Genomic DNA, 27,900 nt, shown 5'->3' with positions numbered 1-27,900 from the left:
CAAGGAAAAACGTTTCTTTTTCGTTCCGACGTCTATTTACTATCGCAATTCCACGGACAAACTTAGTTCACTACTCGAACCGACAACATCCGAATCTTTTTACGATATTCCGTCGTTAAAAAAAACTTATTCTTAACATCCGCGCTGGGACTGGGCCCATAACCTGACGAGAGGAATAAAACAACGGTCTTTGCGCATGGATGGATTTATTAAGAATGAACAAAGAGAGGAATATACACGTTTAGATCGAAGTACACATTGAGTTACACTGCTAGTATACATAACTCATATTTGGTTCAATAACACGGAGAGGTCTGTTTCACAACACTCCCTACATTAATATTACAATGAAATCTACGTGAATTGCACGTAGCAAAACGAATCCCTGCCCACATTCGATCTACGTTCATTTCACATACAACTCATATGAAAATTACGTGAATTTTGCTTGCTGCGCGAGCTCTGTTTGCTACCTGAAATTCACGTAGGTTTCACGTGATTTTCATGGTGGCAAAAATCCATGTACATTTTCACGTAGCGTTCATGTGAAGAATTCTTTCGGTGTACTTTATTTAATGACGATAACTTTTGGAGGGAATTTGCTAAAACATTGAAATATTTATTCGTCCCTAAATCAATGGAAATTGGCCTTTGTTATTTAGCATTTCATTTTAAAATAATTTTTTTTATAATATTAATTATTATTAATATTATAAAAAAAAAATATTTTAAAAGGAAATGTTAAATAACAAAGGTCAATGTTTAAAAATATTCACATAAAACACAGTACGAATAGATAAAACATATTTTCGTACCCGGATCACGAATGAAGCGCGCTCAACATTTTTAGGAGCAGGGATAAATTTGTGCGCATCAAACGAAAAAAATGTTCGAAGCGAAAAAGGCTTCAAAGAAAGACGCGAAAACTGTCAAAATCGAATTCGTCACATTATTCATGATGCAAAGCATCCATCACGGGGAAAATTTCTCTTAAATTATCCAGTTTTACTGCCATAAAACCTGTTCAGAATTGTGTGTTTTAATGAGATATTAGTGCAATCGAACTGGGATCAGTGGATTACCGATACGCAGTTGAGATTCTTGACTGGATTATGTTGATTCTGATGTGGCATTCAGCCTTAGCTATTGCTCGTATCGAAAAGTTTGTTTTGGATCGTAAGCTTAAAAAATTTTCAGCTTCAGCTGCCGTTTGATCGAAAACCTCGAAAGAGGCATGGAAAGACCAATCTCTGTACCAGCATAAGTGAGAGCACCAACGACGGTGCTGAAAAAAGATAAGAAAGCTGTGTGTGGCACGCACGAATAAAAGGGAGGCGTATCGCGAAAAATAATAAAAAAGAGTCGACGACAAAAGATGATGTGTCAAATCAGTGTAGATCTGCTGGCAAGAAAATGGACAATACAAATTTATTTGCGCTGATTAGAATATAAGCACAATCGATTGGAATTCCTTTCCCGGGATTGGGGGAGAAAGTTCTCCGTTTGAAGTATAAAAGGTTATCGAAGCAGGGAGCAAAAAACGAACTGGACCGAATGAAGAAGATTGGCCACTAAATGAGATCGTCTGTAAGTTACATGTTATCGCAAGGACCAGGTGACCCGATAATGGCGCATCCAGACTACGAGCAGCATCACTATCATCACGGTTGTCTGCTAATCCTTGTGCGCGGAATCGGTCCACTGAAGCCGCGATCTCTGCAGCGTGTTTTCGAACGTATTCAGCGACTGAACAACGTCAAAATTCCTGGTAAAGAAATTGCCCTGTTGTAAATTTTGCTTGATTAAAATTGACATCATTCATTGTAATTTCAGATTCTTCAGGAATAACTCGAGATATTTGGGTCCGATACATTAGAGACCATCCAGTGGAAAATAATGATTGGGGTGATTTCCAGCCGCATCGGAGACTGCTGGGTTTGATAACAGTTGGCAAATTCGACAACCAAACCGAACTGAATGAATTATGCCGAGTACACGAATCACTGAAGGTCAAATACACTAATACTTTGTTCGATTCTCGGTGTTTACTGTTTGGCCCAACGGAGGAAGAACTGCAAAAACTTTCAATAAACCTGGAGGTCAAGAAAGATCCAACCATCGAAAACTGTTTTCAGACACCGTCTAATTTTAAAAGTCGAGCTTTTTTCTATCCAGAAAATGATCCTTGTGCTAATCTGGAGACCAAGATTTCAGAGTTCATCACCTCCCTTTACTATATATTGGAATTAAAAAGGCTTGAAAAAACTCGAGAAAAAATTGACAAAGTGCCACTTCTTCTGGCCCCGTTTGAGAAGAAAGATTTCGTTGGCCTTGACATGGAAAGTAGAAACAACAAAAAACGATGCATCGGTCGTATGACGAAACATCTCGGAGACCTTACCTTGCAGGCTGGATTGGTGGCCGAATCGCTAAATCTGTTTCACTCGGCCAGTGAAACCCTACGTGCCATAAGCGATTCTCTTTGGCTTGGGGCAGCATTCGAAGGCCTTTGCGCTGCTTCCGCTATTCTGCTTTACCCTAATTTTCGCTATACCATGTCTATTCAACGAAACTCTAGTCTACAGGAAAACAATTCTTCATCTCCCCAGAAATTTAACCTAGCTCGTAATCAACTTCTTACCAGCAGCTATAACGGAGATTCCAGTAACAATCTACGGCAGAAAAAAACCGATATGGTGATAAATCTGAATTCTGAAACGGCATCGATTCCGGACAAAACTTCCGCTTCTTCTAACTCGTCAGCTTCTTCTATCAGCTCGACATTTTCCTCTGGATCGGGTGGCAGCACGGCCAGTGGGAGTTCTTCGCTCACCGATTCTGGAACGCTGGTTAACAAATCAACTACTACCCAGAAGTTCCCTCCGAACATTCTCCAACCGGAGGAAATTCCAGCCCGTTATCGAGAAGCGATTATTAATTACAGCAAGTATCGTAACGCAGGTATTATCGAAACAGAAGCTGCTCTGAAAGCAGCCAGAATCTGTATTGAACAGGGAAAAAACTTGGACGTAGCAATGTTCCTTCAAAACGTACTTTACATTAACCTGAACATGACCGAACAACAGCGGGTTCGGCGGTTTGAAGTACTCACAGATCTGTACCAGAAAATAGGCTACAACAGAAAAGCCGCATTCTGCCAACGACTTGCTGCCTGGCGACACGTTGCCGTTAGTAACACCAACCCTGACTGGGGCCAAAGTTATCGACTCATGCTGGAAAGTTTCCCAGGGCACAAGCTCGTTCTTGAACCACAACAGGTCCTCGAGAGCAACATCGGCTGGCCGGTTTTACAGATCGATCTTCTCCAACAGCTGGTGGGAACGGCCAGACGGCTGGGACAATCGGCGTTAGCTACACGGCACATGACATTCCTGCTGCAAACGATGTGGCAACATTTGAACGCACACGATCAAAAAGAAATGGCACTACAGCTCCAAAATCTCAGCTCGCAGTGCGAGGGTGCACCGGTTCCGTTGGTATTGGAAAATGGAACCATCATACCGCCCGCGAATCTGACAGATCTACCTTTGTGCAGTCAACTGTTGGTAAAAGATTTGCCGTCGCACATGAAACCGCTCAAGGTTAGTATTTTCCATATCCCTACGCAATGCATCAGTCTGATGAGTAACAATCATTGATATGGCATCTAATAATAATTTTCTCCTATTCCTAAATGTTCTTTATCTAGATTGTTGTTGCCAAAGCCGATAGTGGACCGTTCCTTTTCACGCCAATCCACTTCAGTTCGATGGATCGCCGCCAGCCGAAGGACGATAGTAAAATATCGTTCAACTGGATTCAGCACGATGTGTGCGAGGTGAACTTGAAACTGACCAACCCGCTGCCCTTCGAGCTTCAGGTAACTGACATCCGGTTACTAACAACAGGGGTAGTTTTCGAGGCATTCCCACAAACGGTGATGCTGCAGCCAAATGTCTTGACAACAGTGGCCCTGCACGGAACACCTATCGAATCGGGAGAGCTAGACATTCAAGGCTACAGCACCCACACGTTAGGAGTCAAATCGAACTGTCGCTTGAAACACATGTTACACCGAAAGCGACGCAATCTGCCTTCGCACTATCAAGTGAACGTAATACCAGCGCTTCCAAAACTCGAGCTTAAAACGAGCCTCCCACAGACGGCAACTTTTAGTGGTATGCCCAATGCAGACTGTGTGACAACATCGGCCAGTATAACATTATACAATGGAGAACAGGGCGAGTGCGTAGTAACCCTTACTAATACTAGCAATATTATGATCGAGTACATCGACGCTAATTTTCATTCCAATATGGATTCGAACTTACAAAATCGAATCTTTCAATTTGTTAAGGATGATATTACTTCTCAACTACCTATCATGCCAAATCAAAGCATCAACTTTAAAATGGTCATCTATGGAGAAGCCGATTTCTTGGGAGCAGTGACCACGGGTCAGCAATTGTATTCACATTCTTCGCATCAGGATGGTATCAATAGTGCAGGTCCACAAAGTTTAACGGTATCGCACAGCGGCGGATTAGTAAGTGGCAATCTTAGCGGTGGCGGAAATCCAAGTATTCCCAGCCGAATAAGTTCACCGACTAATACTCATCGAAGAAACGATCCTTTGATGTCGAGTTTCCGATCATCCCATTCGGGTCATTCATCGTTGGCTACTTTGAGTGTGGGAATAGCAGCCGGCCACATGCCACGTCAGCTCGAAGCACAGCTACGATTCAAATACTCAGGCGGCGAGGGACTGCAGGAAGGATACTGCAGGCAGTGCGCAATTTCATTCAACGTAGAGCTTCTGCCAAGTGCTCAGATAACCAACTGGGATGTTTTGTCAGCTGAGATGTAAGTTACACTTTTTTCAGGTGCTTGGAATTAGATTTCTAAAGTTTTTCTTTGAATATCTCAATAGCCCTTCCCAGTTCTACCTTGTTCTGGACGTTGTGAACTTAACAGTACAGGAAATGTCGCTAAATTACACCTCAAACAAAACAATACTCATCGAGGCTAAGGAAAGCTGCCGGGTTCCGGTTCCCGTGGACCGATGCCCGCTGGAGAGAATTCTGGCTGCAACGGAACAACAACATCAATCATTGAACAGTGCCGATGGTGTCCATCCTCCGAGCATCCTCAGCGGACCAACGGGAACGAATAGCAGTGATACGACTGATCTCACAGAACGCGTATGCTCCGAGCATATATCAGAGAATGTGAACTTGAAGTGGTCCCTCCCGGGCCTCGACTGTAGTGGGGTGGCATCTTTGCGCGGAATGACACTTTCACCAACCATGCTGGATTTAGTGACGGTTCCACCATTGCAATGGGGTAATTGTCAGCTTTTTGTGATGTCCAACTGTTTTTTCATTCAAACGTTTCACTTTTTTTAGAGGTGAAAATCGATAATCAACAGGTGGCACCCCAATCAGAAGTGGTTTGCGTCACCGGTCAGTCAATTGCATTCAGCATCGGGATCTGTAATTTGTCGGCCTCAATCCTTCATCACGTACAGCTGTCGATTCAGTTCTATCAAGACTATCAAAATGGACATCACAACTATCGGTTGGAAACACGTGTCACCATGAGTGGTCCAAACCAGTAAGATTTTTTTTTTATCGTTCGCCACTTCCTTCACTTATTGTTTTTATACCTTCAACAGCATTCTGGTGAAAGCCATCAACAAGGATGAGAAAGCATTCCACGAATGCTCGGTTGTATTTTTCACGCCTGGCCTTTTCAAGGCGGACATCCAGTGTCGCTCGCTAAGCTCGACCACAACCACGGATGCGATCGGTGGTACGTCAGCAACTGGGTCGTCATCGCACGTGTGGCGGTTCATTCCGCCTGTCGAAATTACTGTCGTAGATCAGTAAACATTCTCTCTACCATACGTGATTATGTAAAACTACTGCTTTCAAACAAAAGCAACTTGCACGTGTTAATTATTCTGCAAAAATGCGAACAAAAAATAGTAATGTTTTCCTGTAAATAATCTATTGTAATTTTTCTTGTTTGCCTATTCAATGGAAGAAGTTTGTTGGAGCAGTTGCGAAGTGCAAACTTTTACCGGAAGAAATGGATTTCGAAAAAAGGTTAAAAAAATTTCGTAAAATTCTCGCCTAAATTTCGACAAAAAGTTACTATATCTCAGCAAAATAGAAAAGAAAGTGTAAAGTAAAGAAATTAGCCATTAAGCTAAACGAGAACAGATACTTGTAACGGAAAAATATAGCAATATTATTATGAGATGAGATCTAAGGTATATAGGTAGTGGTTAGTATTGTCCCAGACAAGGTGTGTGGTGGCTCGCAGCGCTATTTGACAGTCATTAGCAAACACAGATCCGAATATAATATAAATGTAGCTTTTGTCCTTAAAATTTTCAATTTTTTTAAGCCACGTACAAGAAATTCTAAAAGCATGCATATGTATCCACAAAGCTTTGTTCAAATCTGTAATCTGTAATAATAGAACAAAATTAAATGAGATGAAAAAGTACACAAGCATTAAATATAATTTTGTATTGCAACGGCTTGAAAATTAAACTGGAGAAAAAAAAATAAGCCAAGCCAAACACGTTCAAAACTATTGCAGTTGCAGTTAGAGAGAATAATACGATATTAAAAAAAATGGAACACGGCTGATGAAGCACTATAATTTTTTTTTCTGTTAAAAGCGAAAGAATGTATGTTATTTATTATTGAATTAAAAATTGTATCAAAAACAATACTATTTTGTTTCATTTACTGTGGTAGCGCTCCTTAAAAGCGGGCGCGTTTGACTAGAATACTCAAGAAAAAAAAACGTCACTCTTAATGGACTTCGAGGATCCAGTAAAGTTCATGAAATTGGGATGAATAAACCCATTGGGCTTAAAATCCCGGAAAAAAAACAAAAAAAAAAAGTTCATGAAAAATAGGACTCGTGAAGTAAAACAAAAAAAAACTACAGCTAGTACGACGAAAGCTTTATTTTTTATCAGATACAATTTTTATTTTACAATATCGCAAAAAATACACAACAAGTCGAACGTTTTGATCCGACACGGTCACCACTATTTGTTGTTTTTATTATTATTATTATTTTATCCTTAAAGTTTACGATAAAGTACGCAGAATTAACCCTAGATTTATTTGATCAATAATACATCTGGAACAAAATAAAAATAACCTTGGGTTTAACATCTTTTTCTTGATTCTCGGACTCTTCTTTAAATCATCTGAGCGTATATGAAGGACTTTTTTAGGGCCACGCACACAGATAGTCGAGTTCAACAGTTGTTATTGTAAAACTCTTAAATATTGCGGAAAGAAGCTGATTTCAACGGCAAAAGGGAATGTGAGCGGCCTAAGGATTAAGAAAATGGGATTTTTCGTTTGCCTATTATGTCGCAACTTAACACATTAATCAATCAAAACTCAACAACTTCGGTTTTCCGATTAATCTGAAATTTAAGCCTTTCCAGTGATTGCCGTGCCTCCTGGCTGGTTCTTGCCTTCGTTTTCCTTTTCCAGCTGCTTGCCAAGATATTCCCTGTGGGTAGCGGAAAATAACATTTGAAGTTAAATTATTGTTAATTATCATAGCCATAATTAACCATACCAATTGTGAACCATCAGCTTCTGCACGGCGAGCAAAGCTTCATATCGGACGTTCGGATCGTCATGACTAAGTAATTGCATTACCAGCTGCTTTCCACCCAGTTGTTCGATGATGCTGGAAAATAAACATTAAAATGTCATGTTTTTCGAAATTCTTTCATAAATTTTAATTTAAGTTTCGATCGCTTTTAAAATAGAGTTATCGATATGTTATTATACCAGTATCAAGATATTTTTATACTTATATAAACATTTTTGTAAATTTAACAGATGAAATGATCGACTTACGTCTTTCCTCTCGGATAGTGACGCACATACTCTCCGATATCGTAACTGGCAACGGAAAGAACTAGAGGATCCTTGGAGGTTTCCAGCAAATGAACCAAAATACGCAGCAATTCGTAGTTTTTCTCGTTCAAACGTTGCGCATTCTCGCGCCAGAACTTGGCCGACTTGTGCACCGGCGACCATTCGAGGCGAGCGCTCTTCACTTCAGTAGCGTACTCGTCGAAGGAGCTCAAATCTTGAACAGAGTTTTGTAGTTTCTCGATCAAGAACTCCAGGTCAGCACTAATATCCTCATCGTCGAAACGACGCTGTTCCAGGATCTGGAGCTGCTTCATCACCTTGCATTGCACCATGGCAATGCAGTGCTCCTTGGCAACTTGGGAATCTTCGGGCTTTTCAATCATGTTGCGGAACACCGCCAAAATTATGCGAGTTACTTTTTCCTTGGCACTGTCGCTGAGGATATCGGCCAGGATTGGGATAACGTTGAACTTGTTCATTTTTTCTGCCAACAATGGGTTAAAGGTCAGGACCCACAGGCAGAAAACCAGCTGGTATTGAACCTGAAAGAGAGTTGAAGTAATTACCGAAAATTCTTAGAACAATCGTCATTTTTTTACCTGAAAGTTAACCCTCGAGGACAGAATGCTGATCAACGTACTGATACCATCGACAGTGACGAATGCAAAACGGTAGTCGTCGATGCGGAGCATCATTTGCAGACAGCGTCCAACTGATTGAATATATTCGTTGTTCTGTTCATTTGAAAAACATAAATAAGCACAGTTAGAAAAAAAAACCGTAACCGAACATCGATGATTTGGGTATGAGTTCAAAGCGATGGAGCTACAACATTTAACATCTACGAAACGGTTATCAATTCAGCCATGAACATGTATGAAATGGAATTTTTTGACTAAATAATAGTTAGGAAAGAAGGTAAGAGTACGTTAGTTCTGACATGTCCAATGATAATTTGGGTACGTTCATCTTAATTGATAATTTCATGAAGGAAAAACTGGAACAATTGTAAAAGAACTATGTAGGTATGGCAGTGTTCATCTGATTGGGTGCGAAATCTGTTGATTTGCTATTTTGTGCTATTCGATTCGTTCGACTACCGTTACGAAGACGTGATGTTCTTCGCCCTCAGCTCGCTGGCGAGGCTCGTCGATGGCACTAGAAATCTCACGATACTTTTCCGTGATCTGGTGGTGGTGATGATGGTGGTTATGGTGATGGTGATCGCCGCCACCGTGATGAGCGTGATGTCCATGATGCCCGTGATGTTGGTGCGCTGCAGCCGCTTCTTCCTGACGCTTCTTTTCTGCTGCTTCCATTTCTTTCAACAATTTTTGAGCCTATCTCGAGAAAAATTTACACATTTACAAAATCGTTTTCTAACATTGAAATAAGAATTAGTTAATTGTAAAAAAAACTAAAAAAAGCGCCATTAAACACTCTATTTCTTAAATTTGACGAATTCTCAAGTTACTTTTCAAAAAAACGTTATTTGCAAAGTTTATTGGGAACATTTTTGTATGACCGGATTCTTGAAAAAAGACATAACTTTGCTTTCAATAAACTGATTAACTTGAGAATCGTTACATAGATGTTTCAATCAAAAGTGCGTTAGTAACGGAAGCAGTATTTCTCTTGCAAGTGTTAGACATCGGCAGAAACAGGGACATCACACTCATCACGCTGCGTCTTCTAGCTGTGATTAGAAAGATATATAGGTACTTAATTCGAAACCTATTGAGGTAAGTACATTCATAAACATTTTCACAACTAGCTAGTTTGAGTACTCTCTGCTGAGTTAGTGTGAAACTAAACAACATTCACATACGGTTGTGTTATAAAAATCTTTGTTGTGCGCAAGCTATCGGAACAATACTTACAACCACAGTTAGTTGATCTTTGAGCCACTGCAAATAAAAGTGCAGATCGGACTTGGGCATCAGCTCTTGGCCCCAACACGCCAATTTTCCAACGACTCGCGCGGCCATGTTGACAATAAATCCGTCCTGGCGGTTGAGTAGATTCAAGAAAGGCGCCCAGACACTTTCCTTGCGCTTGTTAGCGTAGTCGTGGAAGATCTGGACTCGAGAACGATCTTCCTGTAACAAATCGTCAATCATGACCAGAATGTACTGGATTGTCTGATCCTTGGATACGTGCGACAGTAGATTCAAAAACGTTTTGGCGCACTGGCCAGGATTTTCCTGCAGGAATTGACCCGCAGTTTTCTTGTTATCCAAGCTGACGATGTAGGAATAATCTTCCTGTGAAATCATCTGGGATCTAGAAGTGAAGTTCAAGGTTAAAAAAAAAAATAAGAAATTTGAAAATAAGTTATGATACTCACTGCTTGTAAGAGGACCAGTTGGGATTATTCTGACGGATGTCCCCGGCCTGCTGCTGAAGAACACTGGTAGCGGCAATCATGTCTTGAAAAAGAGAAAGAAAAACACAGAAGGTCACGTGATCAAGATTTTACAACCATTTTTCGTTGTGCGTTAAAAAATTTGATATGAAGATATCCAAATTAAGTTTCATCTCATTTTTATAGTACTTTTAAGGAAAATCTACAGAAGTTTTCCAAATATCGATTTTTTTGTAATGAAAAAGGTGTAACGATGACGAATCACAACAAAGGTATCTTTTCGAAGGATACTCACCAATTTTGTCATCCGGAAGGGACGACATTAGATCCTGAACCTCCGACATGGTGATGTGTTGCAGTTACAGTTCAACCGTGTGCGAAAAATTAAACAATTTTCTCGGAAAATCAATTTTTCCTCAGCGATTGACACCCAAACAGCCAGCACAGCCAGAATCCGTAATGGAAAATCCGAGCTCAGCTGAATGTCATATGACTTAGGGTAAATGGTGCCATTGGTTGCACAATGCTATAGAGTTGACAGTTTAATGTTATCATCGGAGCGTAACGTTCTAATAAGAAGAAATGATACACGCTAAACATACTTCACCTACACTGAAAATCGAAAATACCCAAACTTGAGAACTGCCACCCGCCAAACCTTACACAGCAAAAAATTTCTAAAAGTATACGGAATCTAAAACACGAGTGATCTATTTTTTTACAAGTGTAATGAAAAAAAGATGTAATTTTCCACTCCTTTTGATGTAATTTTAGTCTTTTTTCAAAAAGCGGATAGAAATAAATTGTTTTGCTATAATTTTACATTCCGTGATGTAAAAATCAACTGGTCAATGAAATTTATATCACAAACAGTGTAAAATTATATCTACACGCAGAAAAATATATTTTAAAAATAATAATATTTCGGCCAAAAATGATAAAAATTTTGGTTGGGAAAAAGCACAAATATATTTCTGGTCACACTGACTAAAAATATCGATTTGGTTTAAACTTATCGTTTGATTCAAAATAAAATTCACCCTTTTTGAAAATGATCTATGACTCTTATCAAAATAAAATTTTTTTTGGGTAAAACACATAAAAATTCATTGATTCAAAAGTAATAATAAAGTAAGGTTTTAAGCAGTTTAGTTTTTCCAATTAAAATTAAATTAAGTTATATTTCTTTTAAATTTATGTTTATTTATGAAATTCGGAATTTATAAATTATGAAATTACACAAATATAATGAAAATGCATTTTATTTCGGAATATAAATAATGCCTAATCAGCTCCGATTTGTTGCCACTATCAGAGCAGGACATCTGCGCAGTTGGGTAGCCAGCTTGCGGTCCTCAGATGCGGCACCACCATCACTTTGATACGGACCAGGTACGACGGTTTCAATTGACCTACCTTCCATGCAACTGTCGTCCAAATTTGAAAGGGGCTGCAGCCAATGGGTCCGGGACGTACTACGAGAGTTTTTAGGTGATTCTTGGGTCGTAGCATCTGAAAAATGAAAAAAAAAATGTTGGAAAAATTATTTTAATTGGCAGTAGAATAATTTTGTTTTCCCGGACGGGCTTGGGTAGTTTTCAAGATAAACAGCAGATTTCGAAACCTACCTTGATAGCTGCTGGCCGATGGACATGCCGTTGTTGTTTGTTTCGGATCATAATTGTTATAATTATTTTCCGCCTGGGCCATGGCGGTGTACTCCGACCATTTTTTCACTATTGTTGTTCCTTTTTTTCGGTTTCGCTTATTTTTTCTTTTTTCCATTTTTTAACTTATCGTTACACGCTCTTTTAAATAGACCTATTTTCGTTTTAATTTAAACCAAATTTGATTTTTAAGTAATAAAAAATGTGAGTGCACAAATAAAAAAATTGTTTTGCTAATTTCGTTCGAGTTTTTTATGAAAACCACTGAAAAAAATGCATAGGAAAGCTAAAATAAAATAACAAAACCGTTTTATTGAAACCATTCCCCATTCTTTTTCTGCGTGTATTGAATTTAAAATTGAATAAAACAGTCTGCCTGAGCCATTTGCCAGTCAAGTCAGTATTCGGAAACCGAGTATCTTGTTTTAAAGACGCAGCTCCAGCATCTCAACGCTTTGCTAAAATTGGTAGGTTTCTGTGAAAAATAGACGAATGATGTTATTGAAACTAATAAGTTATGTCTCGATTACAGCGTCGGCTGAGTGGCAGAGATCCGATAAGATTGTCTGGAGAGAAATTTGCCTGAACGATCCAAGGCCTTTGTTAACAAAAACACATCCTGACCCGGCTGACGACGTGTGAATCCGGACCATGACAGTGCGGAAAGGTATTCCCTTTGGTCCCCCAGTGACGCTGACCGATTGGAATATCAACAGGATGTATATGTTCGTGTACAACATTGCCTCAGTCTGGCGGTGCTCGTGATGGTGGGTGTACTTTTTTCCATTACTATTGATGTTTTTTGTTTAAAAAATAAATGTTTAATAATAGTAATATAGTGTATTTTATTGACATAAGACTTGAATATTTCATAAAAATGCACAGCAAGAAAAATTCGTGTAAATTTAGATCGAAAACGATGCACGAAAACGGAACATCGATTTTGATGTAAAATTCTATCACTGTGTATTTTTTTCGAGGATGTAATTTTTGAGGCGTGTAAATTTAGATCGAAATCAACCCTATCTCTGTAGATCAATGTAGCTGGGAAAATTCCAAGTGTACTTGTATACATGTTTTTAATTAGTCGTGCATTTGATGGTTAATTGACGGATTGTGACGGTAAATTGACAGTGAAAAAACGGTTTGAAGTGTCAAACTTTTTTGTATTTGTGAGTTTTTATCCTTCATTTTATATCCATCACACATACACTTCAAATTGATCAGTTGTTCCACCTGTAGAACACTGATAGGAGTTCAAGCCATCCCCCCTTCAGTTCGAAGCTAACAGTCGACGCAGTAACACCTCTACTGATCGCACGGCCCCATTTTAGTGAAACTTCTGATTTGCATGTGCTGTCTATAGCAAAAGAGGAAAATCGATTGCCATCTAGCTATTCAGATTTCGAGGTATTTTATTGATATTTTTCCACTTTCTCAGTTTAATATCGTGTTTATTTTTCCAGATAATTTGGCCCCTAAAAGGCTTGAAAATATGAATCCACAAAGAAAACCAAGGACTATAAGCTTCACGGAAAGCATATACTGCAGTTTCACATTCGTATGCTGCTGCCTCTTTCCCACGACATTCGCAACAACAAGATGATATCGAGCACCGGGACCACAATAAGCACCTGGAGGAAGAAGGCTGATTGGTTCCGGACGTTTGCGGTGTGCTTTCCGCAATGATTGTGGCCCGCTGGTGAAGCAAAAGCTCAACTGCTCATCCAAAGTTACAATGTGTTTGGAAAACCAAAAAATGATTAATAAATGTGTTATTTCAGTGCATGCAAAAAGAAGTAAATAAAGTTAAAAATAAAGCAAATTATGTAAAATTAGAGCAAATGAAAATTAATAATTTGAAGAAAAAATCCTTTAATGCCACGTTTTAAGGTGACACACATACATATGCACTGCCATTTTTCAATACACTCACACATAAGCAAAAATCTATCACACCAATACTATCAAACAATGACAGATGTCAACGAGAGCTGTCATTCTGAACCGGGAATGTCATTTCTACTGTATCGATTGGGCCATTTTCCACTAGAAAACAATGAGACGGCTAGTAGGTGGCTAGTAGGAATCCTACTAATCTTTCTAGTGGTCCTACTATTCTTTTCCGTCAAAGGGAATGCACGAGATTGGATCACAAAATCCGTCGTGTAAAAATACACAGGGATGTAAATTTTAAAATTTATTATCGTAAATATTGATATTTTTTCTAAATATTAAGGTTTTTGCTTTTGTCTTGAATAAATACGCAGCATGTATCATTTTTAATTCACATTTATTTCCAAAACTGAACATAAAAAACCATTCGGAAAGCGTCAGGCTGGAATTGTTGTTGCATCCGATGATTCCCAGCACGGGGATGTTTTTCGAATCAGCATGATCAGCATCCTCGAATGGTTCCGGAAATCATAATTTTTCGGTCAGCATCCTGCACACTTGAATTGTTCTGACAAAAGTTTCTCCGGGTAATCACTGGCCGGATATCAGCCGCTGCGAAAAACCTGACCTTGCTGTAATGGAGAGAAAACTATAATCAGTTTCAACCATATTCTTCATTTCACGTACGTCTCATAAACTTACTACTTTAAAGACTGTTAAAGTGCCCCTGTAGCTACGCCTTCAAATGACTCGTTTCCGAATAATTTTCCGACTTGTTTACTTTGTGCCCGACGCGCAAACTGACTTGAAATATAAAATAAAGGCATAATTTAAATATTTGCATTCAATTTTAAATCAAACAGATATAATTTTACACTGTTTGTGATACGAATTTCATTGACCGGTTGATTTTTGCATGATGCAGTGTAAAATTAAATCAAAACAGTTTATTTCTATTCTATTTTGGAAAATAGACTAATATTACATCGAAAGAAGTTTAAAATTACATCTTTTTGTAATTACACTCAAGAAAAAATAGATAACTCGTGTTTTAGATTCCGTGTACTTTTAGAAATTTTTTGCTGTGTGCAAATATCGAGAAAAAAATATAAAATTTTACATCGCTGTGTATTTTTACACGACAATAAGCTGTTCTCTTTTCGTGCATCGTATTTGGTATAAATTTACACGCCTCAATGTAACGATGTTGTAAATTTAGATTGAAAACGATGTTCCGTTTTCGTGCATCGTTTTCAATCTAAAATTACACGAATTTTTCTATAGTTCAAGATTGACAACTCAAGTTTGTGAAAAAATCACAGCTTGCCAATACGCCAAACTTGTCCTTCAAGCGGACAACTCTTTTTTTGGGGGGTTTTTGTTGTTAGCGGAATTGATTCTGCTACCTCCATCGTGACAGATTTAGGTTTGGGGGAGGTTTGGGGGTTTTTTTTGGGGGATAACTTTTGTTCCCGCTTCATCCGCAAAAGGTTTCGCATATACGATGATGTGGCTACCTCTCTCAACATGTCTCCGGTGGTCGAGCGGTTAGCATTCTGAGATGGTAATCGCAGAGCCATTGCAGGTATGGGTGTGATTCCCGTACCTGCAGTAATTTTTTTTTATTTTGATTTCCATTTTATTGCGGTATCAGATTTTGGGGGGTGAGTTCTTCATTAAAAGCTTAACTTTGAGCTATGCCACCAATAGCCAAACCTGTAGGGAGGGAGTTTCATTCGGGTTGGCGGGGAAAGTTCTCAAGTTTGGGTATTTTCGAGGTTCAGTGTAGATCACTGACCCACTGGCTATCCCGTATACCCAAACTAAGTTATTTATCAAAGCAAAATCCGTGCACTAATAAAAAAATTCAACTTATTATTTTTATTTCTTTTTTTTTTTCACTTCAAGTTATTATCAAAATGCGCCTTTTTATGTAGTTTTCAATTGAACAGTTTAAAATATTTTAAACGCGCAGTGTCAGTGCAGTTTTTCGTCAAATATTTGTAACATGAGAATAGTTCTGAACTATCGTTCAGCAAATTTCTACATCGAATAATTTCATTCCGATTGAGCTGAAATTGTATTTTTATCCATATGCGTTCAATTTCTAGCACAGGCCTTGAAGGCACAATTTTCCCGTATTATCCCGACTTTGGATTTTCAAGTTCCATACGTAGGTGTGAGTGAGAACGATCAGCGCAATGTTTACATGCAGCTGTCATTTTATTTTCTCTTCTGGATTTTCTTCACTCGATTCTTTACACCCGGATTGTCTTTTTTCGTGGCCGGATTGTATTATGGCCAGCAGATAGTACGATTATCAACACTGACTTTATTCTCAGAGTGAATCCGTCCGTTTTTCGTACGCAAATAGTTTGCCACTAAAGCAATAAATGAGCACGATGACAGCAGTTAGTACACAACTAGCACTGACCACACTGACTTGACACTTAGAACAAAAATTCAACCATTTTCTGTCTAATTTTTTTTGTCAGATTTAGTAGATTCGCAATATCGACGGCAGGTGGCGAACCTGAAAAATTCGACAAAAATTGCCCTGTAGGAAAAATGGACCTGTTTAGCCCGATTTTATCGTAGAAATTGCCTCCCGAATAGACCAAGACCATGGTTCTACATTGTAGTAACAATGGTTTTCGTCTTAACAATGAAAAACAACGTAAAATCTCAATCCCTACAAAAAGTAAAATTTGTGTTATATTGTGAAATTACCGTAAATATGGCGATAACCATTAAATATATGGTTAATACATAATATTTCACTGTATGTATTACCTATATAGCTGGGACTTCAAGATGAGCGTGTACGGTTTGTTAACAAATTAATTTTCAGATTTTTTGTACGTGTTTGGTGTTGGCAAAAATGTCCTGCAAAATTTATCCAAAGAGCATTATCAATGATGGTAAGTACAAATGATGAATAAATTTGTTGTGGTATTCGGTGCAGAGAGAAGAAAGACGCAAGTTTATAGGTCAAGAACTTTTATTCAACTGATTTTCTCTTGGTAGCTTACATTCGAGTGAGTCGGCGATGGCAAGTGTTGCCATATTATTTAATAACAGTTACAAATATAACATCCTCTCTTCATTCTAAAAAGAATCCTTCTCGATAACGTAGTCTCGGAATTTAAACGGTAGTCTTCGTTCTCGTCTCGGTCTATCAGCCTTTGGCGATTCCGTTGATGTTTCCATAGCTGATGAGCTGGCACGCCTATCGTGTGTGTTTGTTGTTGACGGCGTCTCGATCCTTGAAGCCTCGGGTGTTGGTAACGATGGTAATTCAGCTACCGATTGGTCACCACTCACTGTTAAACCGGGGTCTACAACATCATTGTGATGGGATTTCGGTTGTATGGTAGGATGGTCGTTGATCTGGGCGCTTACTTCTGGTTCATTACGCGGCTTGATGTTTACAAGGTCTCGACGATAACAGCCTCCATTCGTGTTCAAAAGATAAGATCTTTCGTTAAACTTGTGTTTAACAACCGCTGAAGTCCACGTCTTATTCATTTCCGGGTGTAATTGGACATACACAGGCGACCCGGCTTCGAATGTTGGTAGTTCTCGAGCTTTGCGATCGTAATAATATTTGGCCTTCTTTCTGTTTTCCAAAATAGCCTCTGGGACATGATCTACCACTTTCGGAAAATATTTCTCAACAGAAGCTGGTACTCCACATCGTGTGCTTCGTGAGAAAAGCCTGTTCACAGGACTGCTTCCGATCTTATTTGGTGTATTCCGCCAATGCAACACAGAATACCAAAGGTTTTCTCCCGTTTCTTCACATTTTTGAATAAGACGTTTCATTATCTTGACGGCAGCCTCCGCTTTGCCATTTGCTTGCTGGTGATTCGGGGCAGATGTTGTATGTTCAAAATTCCAAGCTTTAGCGAAATTTCTCATCTCCTCATTAACTAGGTTGGTACCATTGTCAGATACAATCTGTTGGGGGATCCCATATCTAGCGAAGTTCATCTGACAAGTTTCGATTAACGTTCTAGCAGACATATCTTTCAGTAAGTTTAGCTCTATAAAATCAGAGTAATGGTCTACTGTTACAAGAAAGTTTCGCTTTCGTCCTCGAAAATCGGCAAAAAATATGTCAAGGGATACAACTTGGAAAGGATAAATTGGGACAGCATGGCTTTGCATAGGAGGTTTCTGTTGACTCGAAGAAAACTTTGCACAAACTGCACAGTCTTTAACAACATCTGTTATCATAGCGCTCATTCCAGGCCAAAAAATGTTTTCTCGGGCCAACTTAAGGGTAGATTCTATTCCGTTGTGACTAATATGGACCCGATCTATCATCGTACGCTGCAACGATTTGGGAATGACTAATCTGTCGTTTCTAAACACGAGGCCATCTTGCGTTGATAGTTCATTGCGGTATTTGTAATATAACTTAACCGCATCATGAACAAGTTTGATGTTTTTCGGCCATCCATTAGAAATATAATCTCTAACAGAATTTAAGGTAAAATCTTGTTGCGTTGCCTCCATAACTGATCTCAAGCATTGGTCGGAGATACTAAGGTAGCTTGTGAGTTTACAATCTTCTACCTGTTTAAAGACTTGGAAAATTCTTCCTTTGTTGAAAGAATCGGCTTCACTTTCGGAGTTATACGGTGCACGAGATATGGCATCTGCCACTACGTTGTCCTTTCCAGTCACAAAATGGATTTCGATGCTGTAGCGCTGTAAATTCAGCAGCATGTTCTGCAGTCGTTTCGGGGCCGATAAAAAAGGTTTTTTAAAAATACTTATTAGAGGTTTGTGGTCAGTTCTTATTATAGTTCTTGGATTTCCGACCACCAACTGATCGAATCGAGAGCACGCAAAGAGAATGGCCAGCAGCTCTTTCTCAATCTGAGCATAATTTTTCTCTGTTTGCGTAAGTGTCCTAGATGCGAATCCTATAACTCCGTTTTGTTGAAATACAGCTACGCCCAATCCAAAAGAACTGGCGTCACATTCGATAACGAGAGGCTGTCGGACATCATAGTAGCGGAGAGTTTTAATGTCCGAAACAAGAGACTTTAGATTTTCAAATTCCTTCTGCTGCACATTCGACCATTCCCAAGGGACCTTCTCTGATATCAATTTTCGCAGTTCTGTACAATTGGAGCTCAAGTTGGGGATAAATCGACTCAAATATGTTATCATTCCAACAAACCGATGAAGTTCTGCTCGATTGGATGGGATGGGATAGTGGACGATAGAAGAAACTTTAGATTCATCGGGTTTGAGACCTTGGCTGGAGAGTACATGACCATAGTATTTCACCGAAGTTTCACAAAGTTTTAATTTGGACCTATTCAGTTTTACGTTATTTTCCTGAAGACGAGCAAACAACCTTTCCAAATTCCTATTGTGATCCTCCAAAGCTTCTTTCATAGTATCCCCTCGACCAAATATTAACACATCATCGGCCAAACATTCAACGCCAATCAATCCTTGAATGACCTCCTGAAGTTTGGTTTGGAAGATTTCGGGTGCGGAGGAGATTCCAAAAGGGAGGCGTAACCAACGAAAACGGCCAAATGGAGTCCAAAATGTGGTGAGCTTGCTGCTATACTCATCCAAAGCCACATGCCAAAACCCCTTTTTTGCATCGACAGTGGAAAACACTTTTGCTTGGCCCAGCTCAGGAAGAATTTCGTCAAGGGTCACGAACTGAAGATTTGGTCGTTTTATGGCTTTATTTAAGGGAATAGGATCCAAGCAAATTCGAAGAGACTGGGATTCTGCAGGGCCACGCTTAACAAGAAGAATATTACTCACCCATTCTGTATGATTGTACTCCCTGGTCAAAATTCCATCCTTTTGAAGCTTCTCGAGTTCTTCCTTGAGTTGATTTCGCAGCGCTATTGGTACACGCCGGGGTTTCTGTATCACTGGTTGAACATTTTCATCTACCTCCAAATGAACTTCTCCTGGCATTTGACCATATCCTTCGAAAATATGGCTATACTGATTCACCATTTCTTCGGCTTTGATCCGGTAAATCTTCAATATTTCTTCGTCATTCTTCGGTAACGCCGGAATCAAAGACACCGTATTGCAAAATTTGATCAACCCCAGCGTCGTACAAACTTTCAACGACAACAGCGGCCGGTGACTGACATCCACCACTTGAAATACCAGCCGATATTTTTTTCCTTTATGCTTACACAGCAGCTTCATCTGGCCCAATACTGGTATGGAACTCCCACCAAACGCTTGTAACTTATATGGTGATGGCAAAAGCTGCGGTTTTGTATCACCGAGTAGCTCACACAGCCAATCATATCCAACAAGACTTGTATTAGCTCCTGTATCGAGCTCGCACTTTATTTTCTTCCATTTATTTCTAACTTTCACTACAACATCTGCTAGTACGTTTCCACCTTTATGTGAATTATCGTAGATTTTTCCTATTTCTCCTTCCACTTCGGAATCACTAGATTGTCCACTATATTCACTTTCTGATGAACTAGCATCTTCACTGTAGTTTTCATTTCTCACTTCTTTCACTTTGCGCGATTTGTTTCGCTTCGAATCTTTTGCTTTTCCTCCTTTGCAAACTTTTTCATAATGGTTCTTTTGCCCGCATTTCTTACACTTTTGACCATATGCCGGGCAAGCACCTTTCACGAACAAATGCCAGTCGCCACAGAATTTGCATTTTCGATTTTTCGACACGTTCACTTTATTCACGTCTACTTGGCTTTGTAGCGATAGCACTTGCGAATGCTTGGTCGATATTTCTTCCATACGACACAAGTCAATCGCTTTCAAAAGGGTTAAGTCACTCATAGTTAGCATCTTTGTTCTGAGGTGCGACCACTTGTTGGAAGTGACAATTTTATATGTTATCATTTCCTCTTCCAACGCTGCAAAACGACACGGCTTAACCAGACATTTCAACCGACAAACAAAATCATCTACACTTTCACTCGATAGTTGTCCAGCACTGAAAAAATCCAAACGGTCTACAATAACATTTCGAGCACGAACCACTTTTGCTCGAATCGCTGCAAGAACCGTTGTCGGATTCACTTTGTCGTCCTCAGTTAGCTCAAAATTGTAATATTTTTTTAGAGCTGCCACTCCGACAGTCGACAACAAAAAGCTCACTTTTTCGCATTGTCGGCGTCTGGCCAATTGTCCATTCCGATTGCCGTAGCATAATTTCTCCAATTGTTCTCAAAAAAATCTATGTTTTCCTCCATGTCACCATCGACCGATAAGGGAGGAGGAAGAGGCACGTTTTGAGACACTGACACTGACGGAGCTCTTGCTCCCGTCTCTGATTGTTGTACTCGTCGCAACAATCCTTCGAAAATTTTATTCTGGCTCGCAAGCAACTGCGCAATTTGATGCACGTCAGCCATTTTGAAATTTTTCAGTTCGGGCCGGAGGAAAATTAAAAGCACTTATCGAAGCGATCGACACCGCAGGAGAACAATTTCACAGAAGAAAAGAACACTCCCCGGATAAATATCAATCACTATCACGGCTAATATCGCGGCCACTACTCGGAAACTATTCCGGACGAACTTTTCGCGATCGAAATTATTCCGCGATAACTTCTGACACCATGTTGTGGTATTCGGTGCAGAGAGAAGAAAGACGCAAGTTTATAGGTCAAGAACTTTTATTCAACTGATTTTCTCTTGGTAGCTTACATTCGAGTGAGTCGGCGATGGCAAGTGTTGCCATATTATTTAATAACAGTTACAAATATAACAAAATTTAAGTTGCTTGAATCTCATGAAAGGTTTTTTTTCCAGGAAATACGATAAGATTGTGGCAGATACCTGAGGAATCCCGCTGGAGGCAGATCCAGATTTCAGCCGAAAAAAAAGTGAGTTTTAGTGGAATTTAAAACATTATGATAAGTGAAAAATAAATTTGTACCAGTTGTGTATTCGGCTGAATGATTGTTTAAGATCATTTTAATAAATAATATAAATGAATTAATTTGTTTTTCATCTATAACCTAACAATGATGACATTATCAAAAACAACAACAAAAAACCCACCAAGAGCATCAGTTTTTATTTCAGTGGGCGAACAATGTAAATCATCAGATTTTCATGGTTTTACTGTGAAAAACTGGAACATGAATGAACCATGAACTTTATATTTTTGAGCTTCCCAATGTATGGAAAATCGCCTTTTTTTTCATGGTCACGCTGCATAACAATACCCCTTTTTCATGGTAATTTTCGTCAAAACGATGAAAATTATGGTCGTAAACTATGAACTTCAATGTGTATTCATGGTATCGTGGATCGTAAAAGTCATGGTGTAAACCATCAAATTCATGGTATTGTGATTATAAACTTCATGGTTTTTTCACGGTGCAAGTCTATTCGGGCTGTTTTTATTTTAAAGTTGGGTGGCATTTCCTTATTGGGATAGCATTTCTTGAAATCGATCGATGCGCACTCTGGAATCGATATTGCGTACTGTTGGAAAAATTATCCAGAAAACGAAATCGAGTGTCCAGTCAGTATGGTCAGTGCAACTAGGTTGCTGGGTTAACTAAAAGCGCGTTCAACAGCCAATTGAAATCGGTTTCAATCGATTTCGATTGGTGAATTGTTGTTCACTCAGCCAATGTTGTGATCGAAACTAATCCAATTAACGTTCAATGAAGCCAATCGAAGTCGATCGAAACCAATCGAAATCGATCAAGCTCGAGAGCAGGATTCGTTTCTATCGGTTTCAATTACACTAACACACATGCAGTTGACAACTGTCAAAAACAGCTGACTGGGTTTGTTTTTGACTAACTGCAGTGCAAATGAAAGTGTAGTCAATCGGTGGAGCGTCGTGGTGCTGTGCTGGTGGAGCTGTGCCGGTGGTGCTGAGTTATAGTGGTGTGACGGGTGTCAGTCGGATCAGTTGCTGCAGCTGCTCACAACAAGCTCAAATGTTGTGAAAATGAAAGTGGTGTCAGGAGAGTTCGTATTGTTTCGGTGGTGCGGTGCTGGTGGTATAGGTCGATGCTGTTTTGGTGTTGCTCGTTGGTGTCGGTGTCAGTCGTCTAAAGTTGCACAAGAATTGTGGTACAAATGTAAATTAGGACTTCATTTTCAGGACTTCATTTTTAGGAAGTGACCATCAAGACCCACCGAAGGAAATAGAAAAATTTGATCTATCTTGTGAAACACGAACATTTTTTTAATAAAATATGAAATTGATCCACTATATTTTATTTTCATAATCGCATGTTTTAAACATAATAATTATTTTCCTGCGCCTGTATGTTAGTATTAGTGTCTGACTGTTCATTCAGCAGCCTGATAGAAATCGATCGAAGTCAATTGGAAAAACAGCTGATCAGCTGTCAATCCATTTCAATTGATTTCGATTGAGTTCTGTTGAACACACCTTAAGTATTGCCACCAGGTGAAAAAAAGACACGCTACAAGCAAATATCTACCTTGAGTTTCATGTGGCTGTCATGTTTTAAATTAAATACAGTGTTCTGCGTTACGCCTCGTAACGCCAATCTCTGGCGCTCCAATCGCGTCGGAAAAAATAAAATCGCTTCTACCCGTCGTCGGTTCGGAGTGAAAAATTCAGTTTAAATTCAGCTAATTATTAGTAAAATCTGCCTCCAAATAGGAATCTTAACCGAAAACATTACCATCGACAATTCTCGGAGTCCTTTTGTCAAGGCTCTAAATTGTGTATCGAATGGCTGATCAGTAATTTCCTATTTTCTCTCTGTCATTAACCTGTTTGTTTTTACGAGAGTCCAAAATGAAGATACTGCAGCCGAGTTGGGTGCATCACGATGGTAGTTCGATATTTTGAGTTAAGTTTGCGATCGATTCATTTTAATTCCTATCTCCATCTACAGATAAGCCGATATTTTCCATCGACGTTCATCCCGGTGGAGAGAAATTCGCGACCGGAGGACAAGGGAATGATTCGGGTCGAGTAGTCATTTGGAATCTTGTGCCGGTTATCGACGAGGAAGCGGAAAGAGACAAAAATGTGCCACGCATTCTCTGCCAAATGGACAACCATTTAGCTTGCGTGAATTGCGTCCGGTGGAGTGGCAGCGGAACCATGTTGGCCTCATGCGGGGACGATAAACTGATAATGATTTGGAAACGATCCGCAGGTGGTGGAAGCTCTTTCGGAGCTGGTAAAACAGCCGAACACTGGCGCTGTGCTGCTACCTTGCGCGGCCATGCTGGCGATGTATTGGACCTGGCTTGGTCGCCTCAGGACAAATACATTGCTAGCTGCAGCGTTGATAATACGGTTATCATTTGGGACGCCAAGGATTTTCCCACGATTCTCAGGGTAATAGAAAACGGAAAAGAAGTTATACCTAATGTACATATTTTAAAATTTATTTCGATAAATAATTTTAGGTTATGAAAGGGCACACTGGCCTTGTAAAAGGAGTTACTTGGGATCCTGTGGGAAAGTTCGTCGCTTCTCAAAGTGACGACAAAACTTTAAAGCTATGGAAAACGTCTGATTTCTCGCTTTTTAAAACGATAACGGAACCCTTCGAGGAATGCGGAGGAACAACCCATATCCTAAGGTTGTCATGGTCTCCTGACGGGCAATATTTGGTTTCGGCACATGCCATGAATGGAGGTGGTCCTACGGCCCAGATCATAGAACGGGATGGGTGGAAGTGCGATAAAGATTTTGTTGGTCATCGAAAAGCTGTGACCTGTGTACGGTTTCACAATTCCATTTTGAAGAGAACGGTTCCAAACGGTAATAAATCGCAACAGTATTGCTGCCTGGCTGTTGGTGCCAGAGATAAAAGTTTGTCCGTTTGGTTAACGGCTTTGCAGCGACCTCTGGTCGTTGTACATGATCTCTTCGATGATTCGATCTTAGACCTGAGTTGGAGTCACAACGGTTACATTTTGCTTACATGTAGCGGCGATGGTCACGTAGCTTGTTTACAGTTCAGTTCTGATGAACTAGGTACGCCTTTGTCAGAAGAAGATAAAAATAATCTCTATCAACGTATGTATGGCAAAGATATCACTCTGGACATAAATGCTCAATCCGACAAGGATATGATTATTGAAAATGCAGAACTTTTGAACATATCACAAAATAAGATTGTGCCACCTACCTTAATACCTCAGCAATCACCAACGCCTGTGTTAAAAACGAGTAATACTGCCAACGACACTAGTATAAAGACAGTTCAAAAAACTACAACCACAAGTGCTGTTACATCCACGATAATCCCAACTAGTCAGGAACAAACTCAACGACCGATATTGAAGCAAATTGAAACGAAAACTTCCGATGGTAAACGAAGAATAACGCCTATGTTTATTCCGTTGAACGACACGGTCACAACACCATTATCTTCTAATGAATTTTCAAGCAGCAGTGCGAGCAAAAGTGAAATAATAAAGGTAGAAACGATCTCTGATGATCCTCCCCAGCCTACTACTATTCCTAAAACAAATGGCACCGATCTGATTCCATCGCATTCTTCAAAACTTGAAGACAAAACCGGGAAGCTGGACAACCGATTGAAAAAAATGACACTAGCACCGGCTCAGGTAGATTCCATCCCGGAAGGTGACAGCAGTGAATCCGCAGCTAAATCATCAATAAGTCAACAAAATCTTCGACAAATCACACAACCACCACCAGCCTCCGGTAAGGCCAATCCACTGCCAGGAGTTCAAACTCGAGGAGTTGGTGATTATCGGATACAAATTGCCAACAACTCTATCAAAAGCGGCTACGGAGCTCTTTGTAGAATCGTGGGAAACTTGCTGTCCGTCCCTCGGGCGGATAAAAAGGTCTGGGAAACTGTGATTGGATCACCCGTCGTGAGTGTAGCCGTATCGCGGAAAAATGTTCTCCTGTGTAGTTTGGACGGTGGAATCCGTTTCCTCGACATCGGCACTGGTTCACCCTTGTTGCCAGTCATCAGTTTGACCAGTCCAGTCGTGCTGAGTTGTTTTGTAAGTATAAATACGTTGAACGGTATCTTTTATCCGTCCCTTTTATTTCGGACACCGAAATGTTATATAGAATTTGAGCCAACAATTTTAACCATTTTCTTTTTGTAGAGCGCTAACTGCAAACTAGGAGCTGTATTGACCGAAAACTCAACCCTTCGGATATGGGATTTAGTCGATCTGTCCATTTACCTTAGCGCTAACTGTGCTGATATTATGGGCACGAGTAAGTACTGCCTTTATGATTGTTACTGAAGGTAGAGTTTTTACTACTTTTTCGGTTTTTAGGTTTCGCATCCCTTTTCCACGTCACCGATCAGGGAATACCATTCATTGTGTTGGCAAATGGTTCCTCCTATTCTTACAGCAAAAAGCTGGAGAGCTGGATAATTGCTAACTCTGCCGATCCCATCACGCGGCACGGCCTTATATCAACCAAAGCCGGTGCGCCCATAAGAAATGTTAAAACATTTCCTCTGGCCACTATTCAGTCTTTTTCGACTTCCTCTCCACTCAAAGCAAGAAGTTTTGTCGAAAAGTAAGTCTATCTCTATTTGCTGAAAAGCGTTTATCATTGAATAATTAACGGGTTTTTTTTTCAACAGTTCTAATAATGGGTGGCAAAACTCAGCCATGCTGGCTTTCGTTGAGAATCAGATCAAAATAGCGGAAATGATTAATTCACAGAACGAGATGAAACATTGGTACCTGATGTTGGGTTTCCAGCTGGGACAGTACGGTGATGAGAGCAAGATTCGACAGGTGCTCGATGGCTTGATGGGATCGTCATTCAACATGCTAGAAAACGGTCATGAGCCAGATTCTAAAATAGCCGGCATCAGTAAGTTGGTGCTGGCTGGTGAGATTCTCGATCAACTGAAGGCTCATCCCCAGTGGCAACGAATCTACATGGAGTACAACGATCAGCTCAAAATGTGCCAAAAACAACCATCAGCAGCACTAAACCCAACGCCGCCACCGTCGTCGGAGGAAGTCAGTAAAAGCAATGGTTCCGCGTAAGTAAAAAGTCCGATTTCTGTATCTGTGTTATTGTGTATTTGTGTACGTAATGTCGTCTGCTCGACGCCTATAAAATTGGCAAATAACATGGAAAGTTAATTGATTCGCGTTATGAACGCTGGATAATCGAATGTAAGCGGTTTTTGTTGCTTGAACATTCCGAAACTCCGATCTGCTATGCACTGTACAGTTAGAGCTCCGACGGCGTTTCGGCGGCCACCTCGGATTGGGGAACCTAGGCGGGGAACCTAACTCGTATCTTTGTCTGGACGTGACAACATTGGCATTTTCTTTATGCCAAATGTCATACTCCAAAACTTTAGACACCACACTCGTAATCTTGTATTATCGAAAATCTATCCGAAGAAATGCAATTTTTTGTCTTATAAAAATAAGGTTCTTCTTTATTTATTTTCATCAGGTCCGTCAAAGGTGTCTCAGATTCAGCTGTAAAGACTGATTTTAAATCTGAAATAAGAAAAGTTAAACATGTGAAATCTCCCTGCATGATGAATCATGATAAATTACCCAACACAGCGGGGACATCATGGAGATGAAACTGAAATTCCACAAATGCTCGATGGTTTGTTGGAATCTTCGGCTGAAATGCTAGAAAATTGTCATAAGCCGGAATCAAAAATCAACAAGCTGGAATAGGCTCGAGAGTTTCTGGCAAGATAGAACCCATCCCCTGTTGCAACGAATCTACATGGAATACCTAAAACAACTCCGAATGTGCCGAAATCGACTACCATTATCCAGTAGATGTCACGAGAAGCAACGGTTCTATGTAAGTCTAAAGTTAATTTATTATGTTTGTGTTTTTGTTCAAGTGTAAATGTAAAGTTGCCTTTCCCGATGTCTGGCAAACGGGCAGATATCACTAAAGGTACAATGACTCGCGTTACGAGCGCCAGATAAACCATATTTAGTTCCATGCGGTGCGAGCCTACTTGGTTGAATAATTCTACTGAATCAAAGCATTCGAAAGATTCCCTTCGGTACCGATTGCTTTGATTTAGCATATTTCGTGTTACATGTACTTCCGA

General features: G+C 39.8%; 4 protein-coding genes across 6 annotated transcripts; 2 read left to right on the top strand and 2 right to left on the bottom strand.

Moving 5' to 3' along the window:
• Positions 1 to 926: 926 nt before the first annotated feature.
• Positions 927 to 6,742, top strand: LOC129747266 (protein brunelleschi). The gene is made up of 6 exons (XM_055741377.1): positions 927 to 1,768; positions 1,834 to 3,602; positions 3,710 to 4,863; positions 4,931 to 5,343; positions 5,406 to 5,613; positions 5,675 to 6,742. Exons 1-6 carry the CDS (start codon positions 1,576 to 1,578, stop codon positions 5,886 to 5,888), a joined length of 3,951 nt encoding a protein of 1,316 aa, XP_055597352.1. The 5' UTR covers positions 927 to 1,575; the 3' UTR covers positions 5,889 to 6,742.
• Positions 6,743 to 6,967: 225 nt separating this feature from the next.
• LOC129744517 (V-type proton ATPase subunit H) lies at positions 6,968 to 10,779 on the bottom strand. 2 transcript variants are annotated; one of them, XM_055737085.1, is made up of 8 exons: positions 10,586 to 10,779; positions 10,273 to 10,354; positions 9,806 to 10,208; positions 9,026 to 9,265; positions 8,525 to 8,659; positions 7,905 to 8,467; positions 7,618 to 7,731; positions 6,968 to 7,548 (listed from the first exon to the last, which is right to left on the bottom strand). In XM_055737085.1, exons 1-8 carry the CDS (start codon positions 10,632 to 10,634, stop codon positions 7,467 to 7,469), a joined length of 1,668 nt encoding a protein of 555 aa, XP_055593060.1. In that variant the 5' UTR covers positions 10,635 to 10,779; the 3' UTR covers positions 6,968 to 7,466. The 2 variants fall into 2 exon arrangements, with proteins under 2 accessions (XP_055593060.1, XP_055593061.1); XM_055737086.1 differs by lacking the exon at positions 9,026 to 9,265 and having other exon boundaries at positions 10,586 to 10,776.
• A 755-nt stretch (positions 10,780 to 11,534) lies between these two features.
• LOC129749754 (uncharacterized) lies at positions 11,535 to 12,086 on the bottom strand. Its single transcript, XM_055744824.1, has 2 exons — positions 11,919 to 12,086; positions 11,535 to 11,802 (listed from the first exon to the last, which is right to left on the bottom strand). Exons 1-2 carry the CDS (start codon positions 12,073 to 12,075, stop codon positions 11,579 to 11,581), a joined length of 381 nt encoding a protein of 126 aa, XP_055600799.1. The 5' UTR covers positions 12,076 to 12,086; the 3' UTR covers positions 11,535 to 11,578.
• An 11,276-nt stretch (positions 12,087 to 23,362) lies between these two features.
• Positions 23,363 to 27,782, top strand: LOC129744397 (protein HIRA homolog). Of its 2 annotated transcripts, XM_055736901.1 has the most exons (7): positions 23,363 to 23,667; positions 23,731 to 24,182; positions 24,254 to 25,834; positions 25,943 to 26,057; positions 26,120 to 26,369; positions 26,437 to 26,847; positions 27,273 to 27,782. In XM_055736901.1, the coding sequence occupies exons 1-7, from the start codon at positions 23,631 to 23,633 to the stop codon at positions 27,406 to 27,408; spliced, it is 2,982 nt and encodes a 993-aa protein (XP_055592876.1). In that variant the 5' UTR covers positions 23,363 to 23,630; the 3' UTR covers positions 27,409 to 27,782. The 2 variants fall into 2 exon arrangements, with proteins under 2 accessions (XP_055592876.1, XP_055592877.1); XM_055736902.1 differs by lacking the exon at positions 27,273 to 27,782 and having other exon boundaries at positions 23,364 to 23,667; positions 26,437 to 26,982.
• Positions 27,783 to 27,900: the final 118 nt, after the last annotated feature.

Source organism: Uranotaenia lowii, chromosome 2 (genome assembly GCF_029784155.1).
Source record: "Uranotaenia lowii strain MFRU-FL chromosome 2, ASM2978415v1, whole genome shotgun sequence".
In the NCBI taxonomy this organism is placed as follows: domain Eukaryota; kingdom Metazoa; phylum Arthropoda; class Insecta; order Diptera; family Culicidae; genus Uranotaenia; species Uranotaenia lowii.
This window is presented reverse-complemented; position numbering and strand designations above follow the sequence as displayed.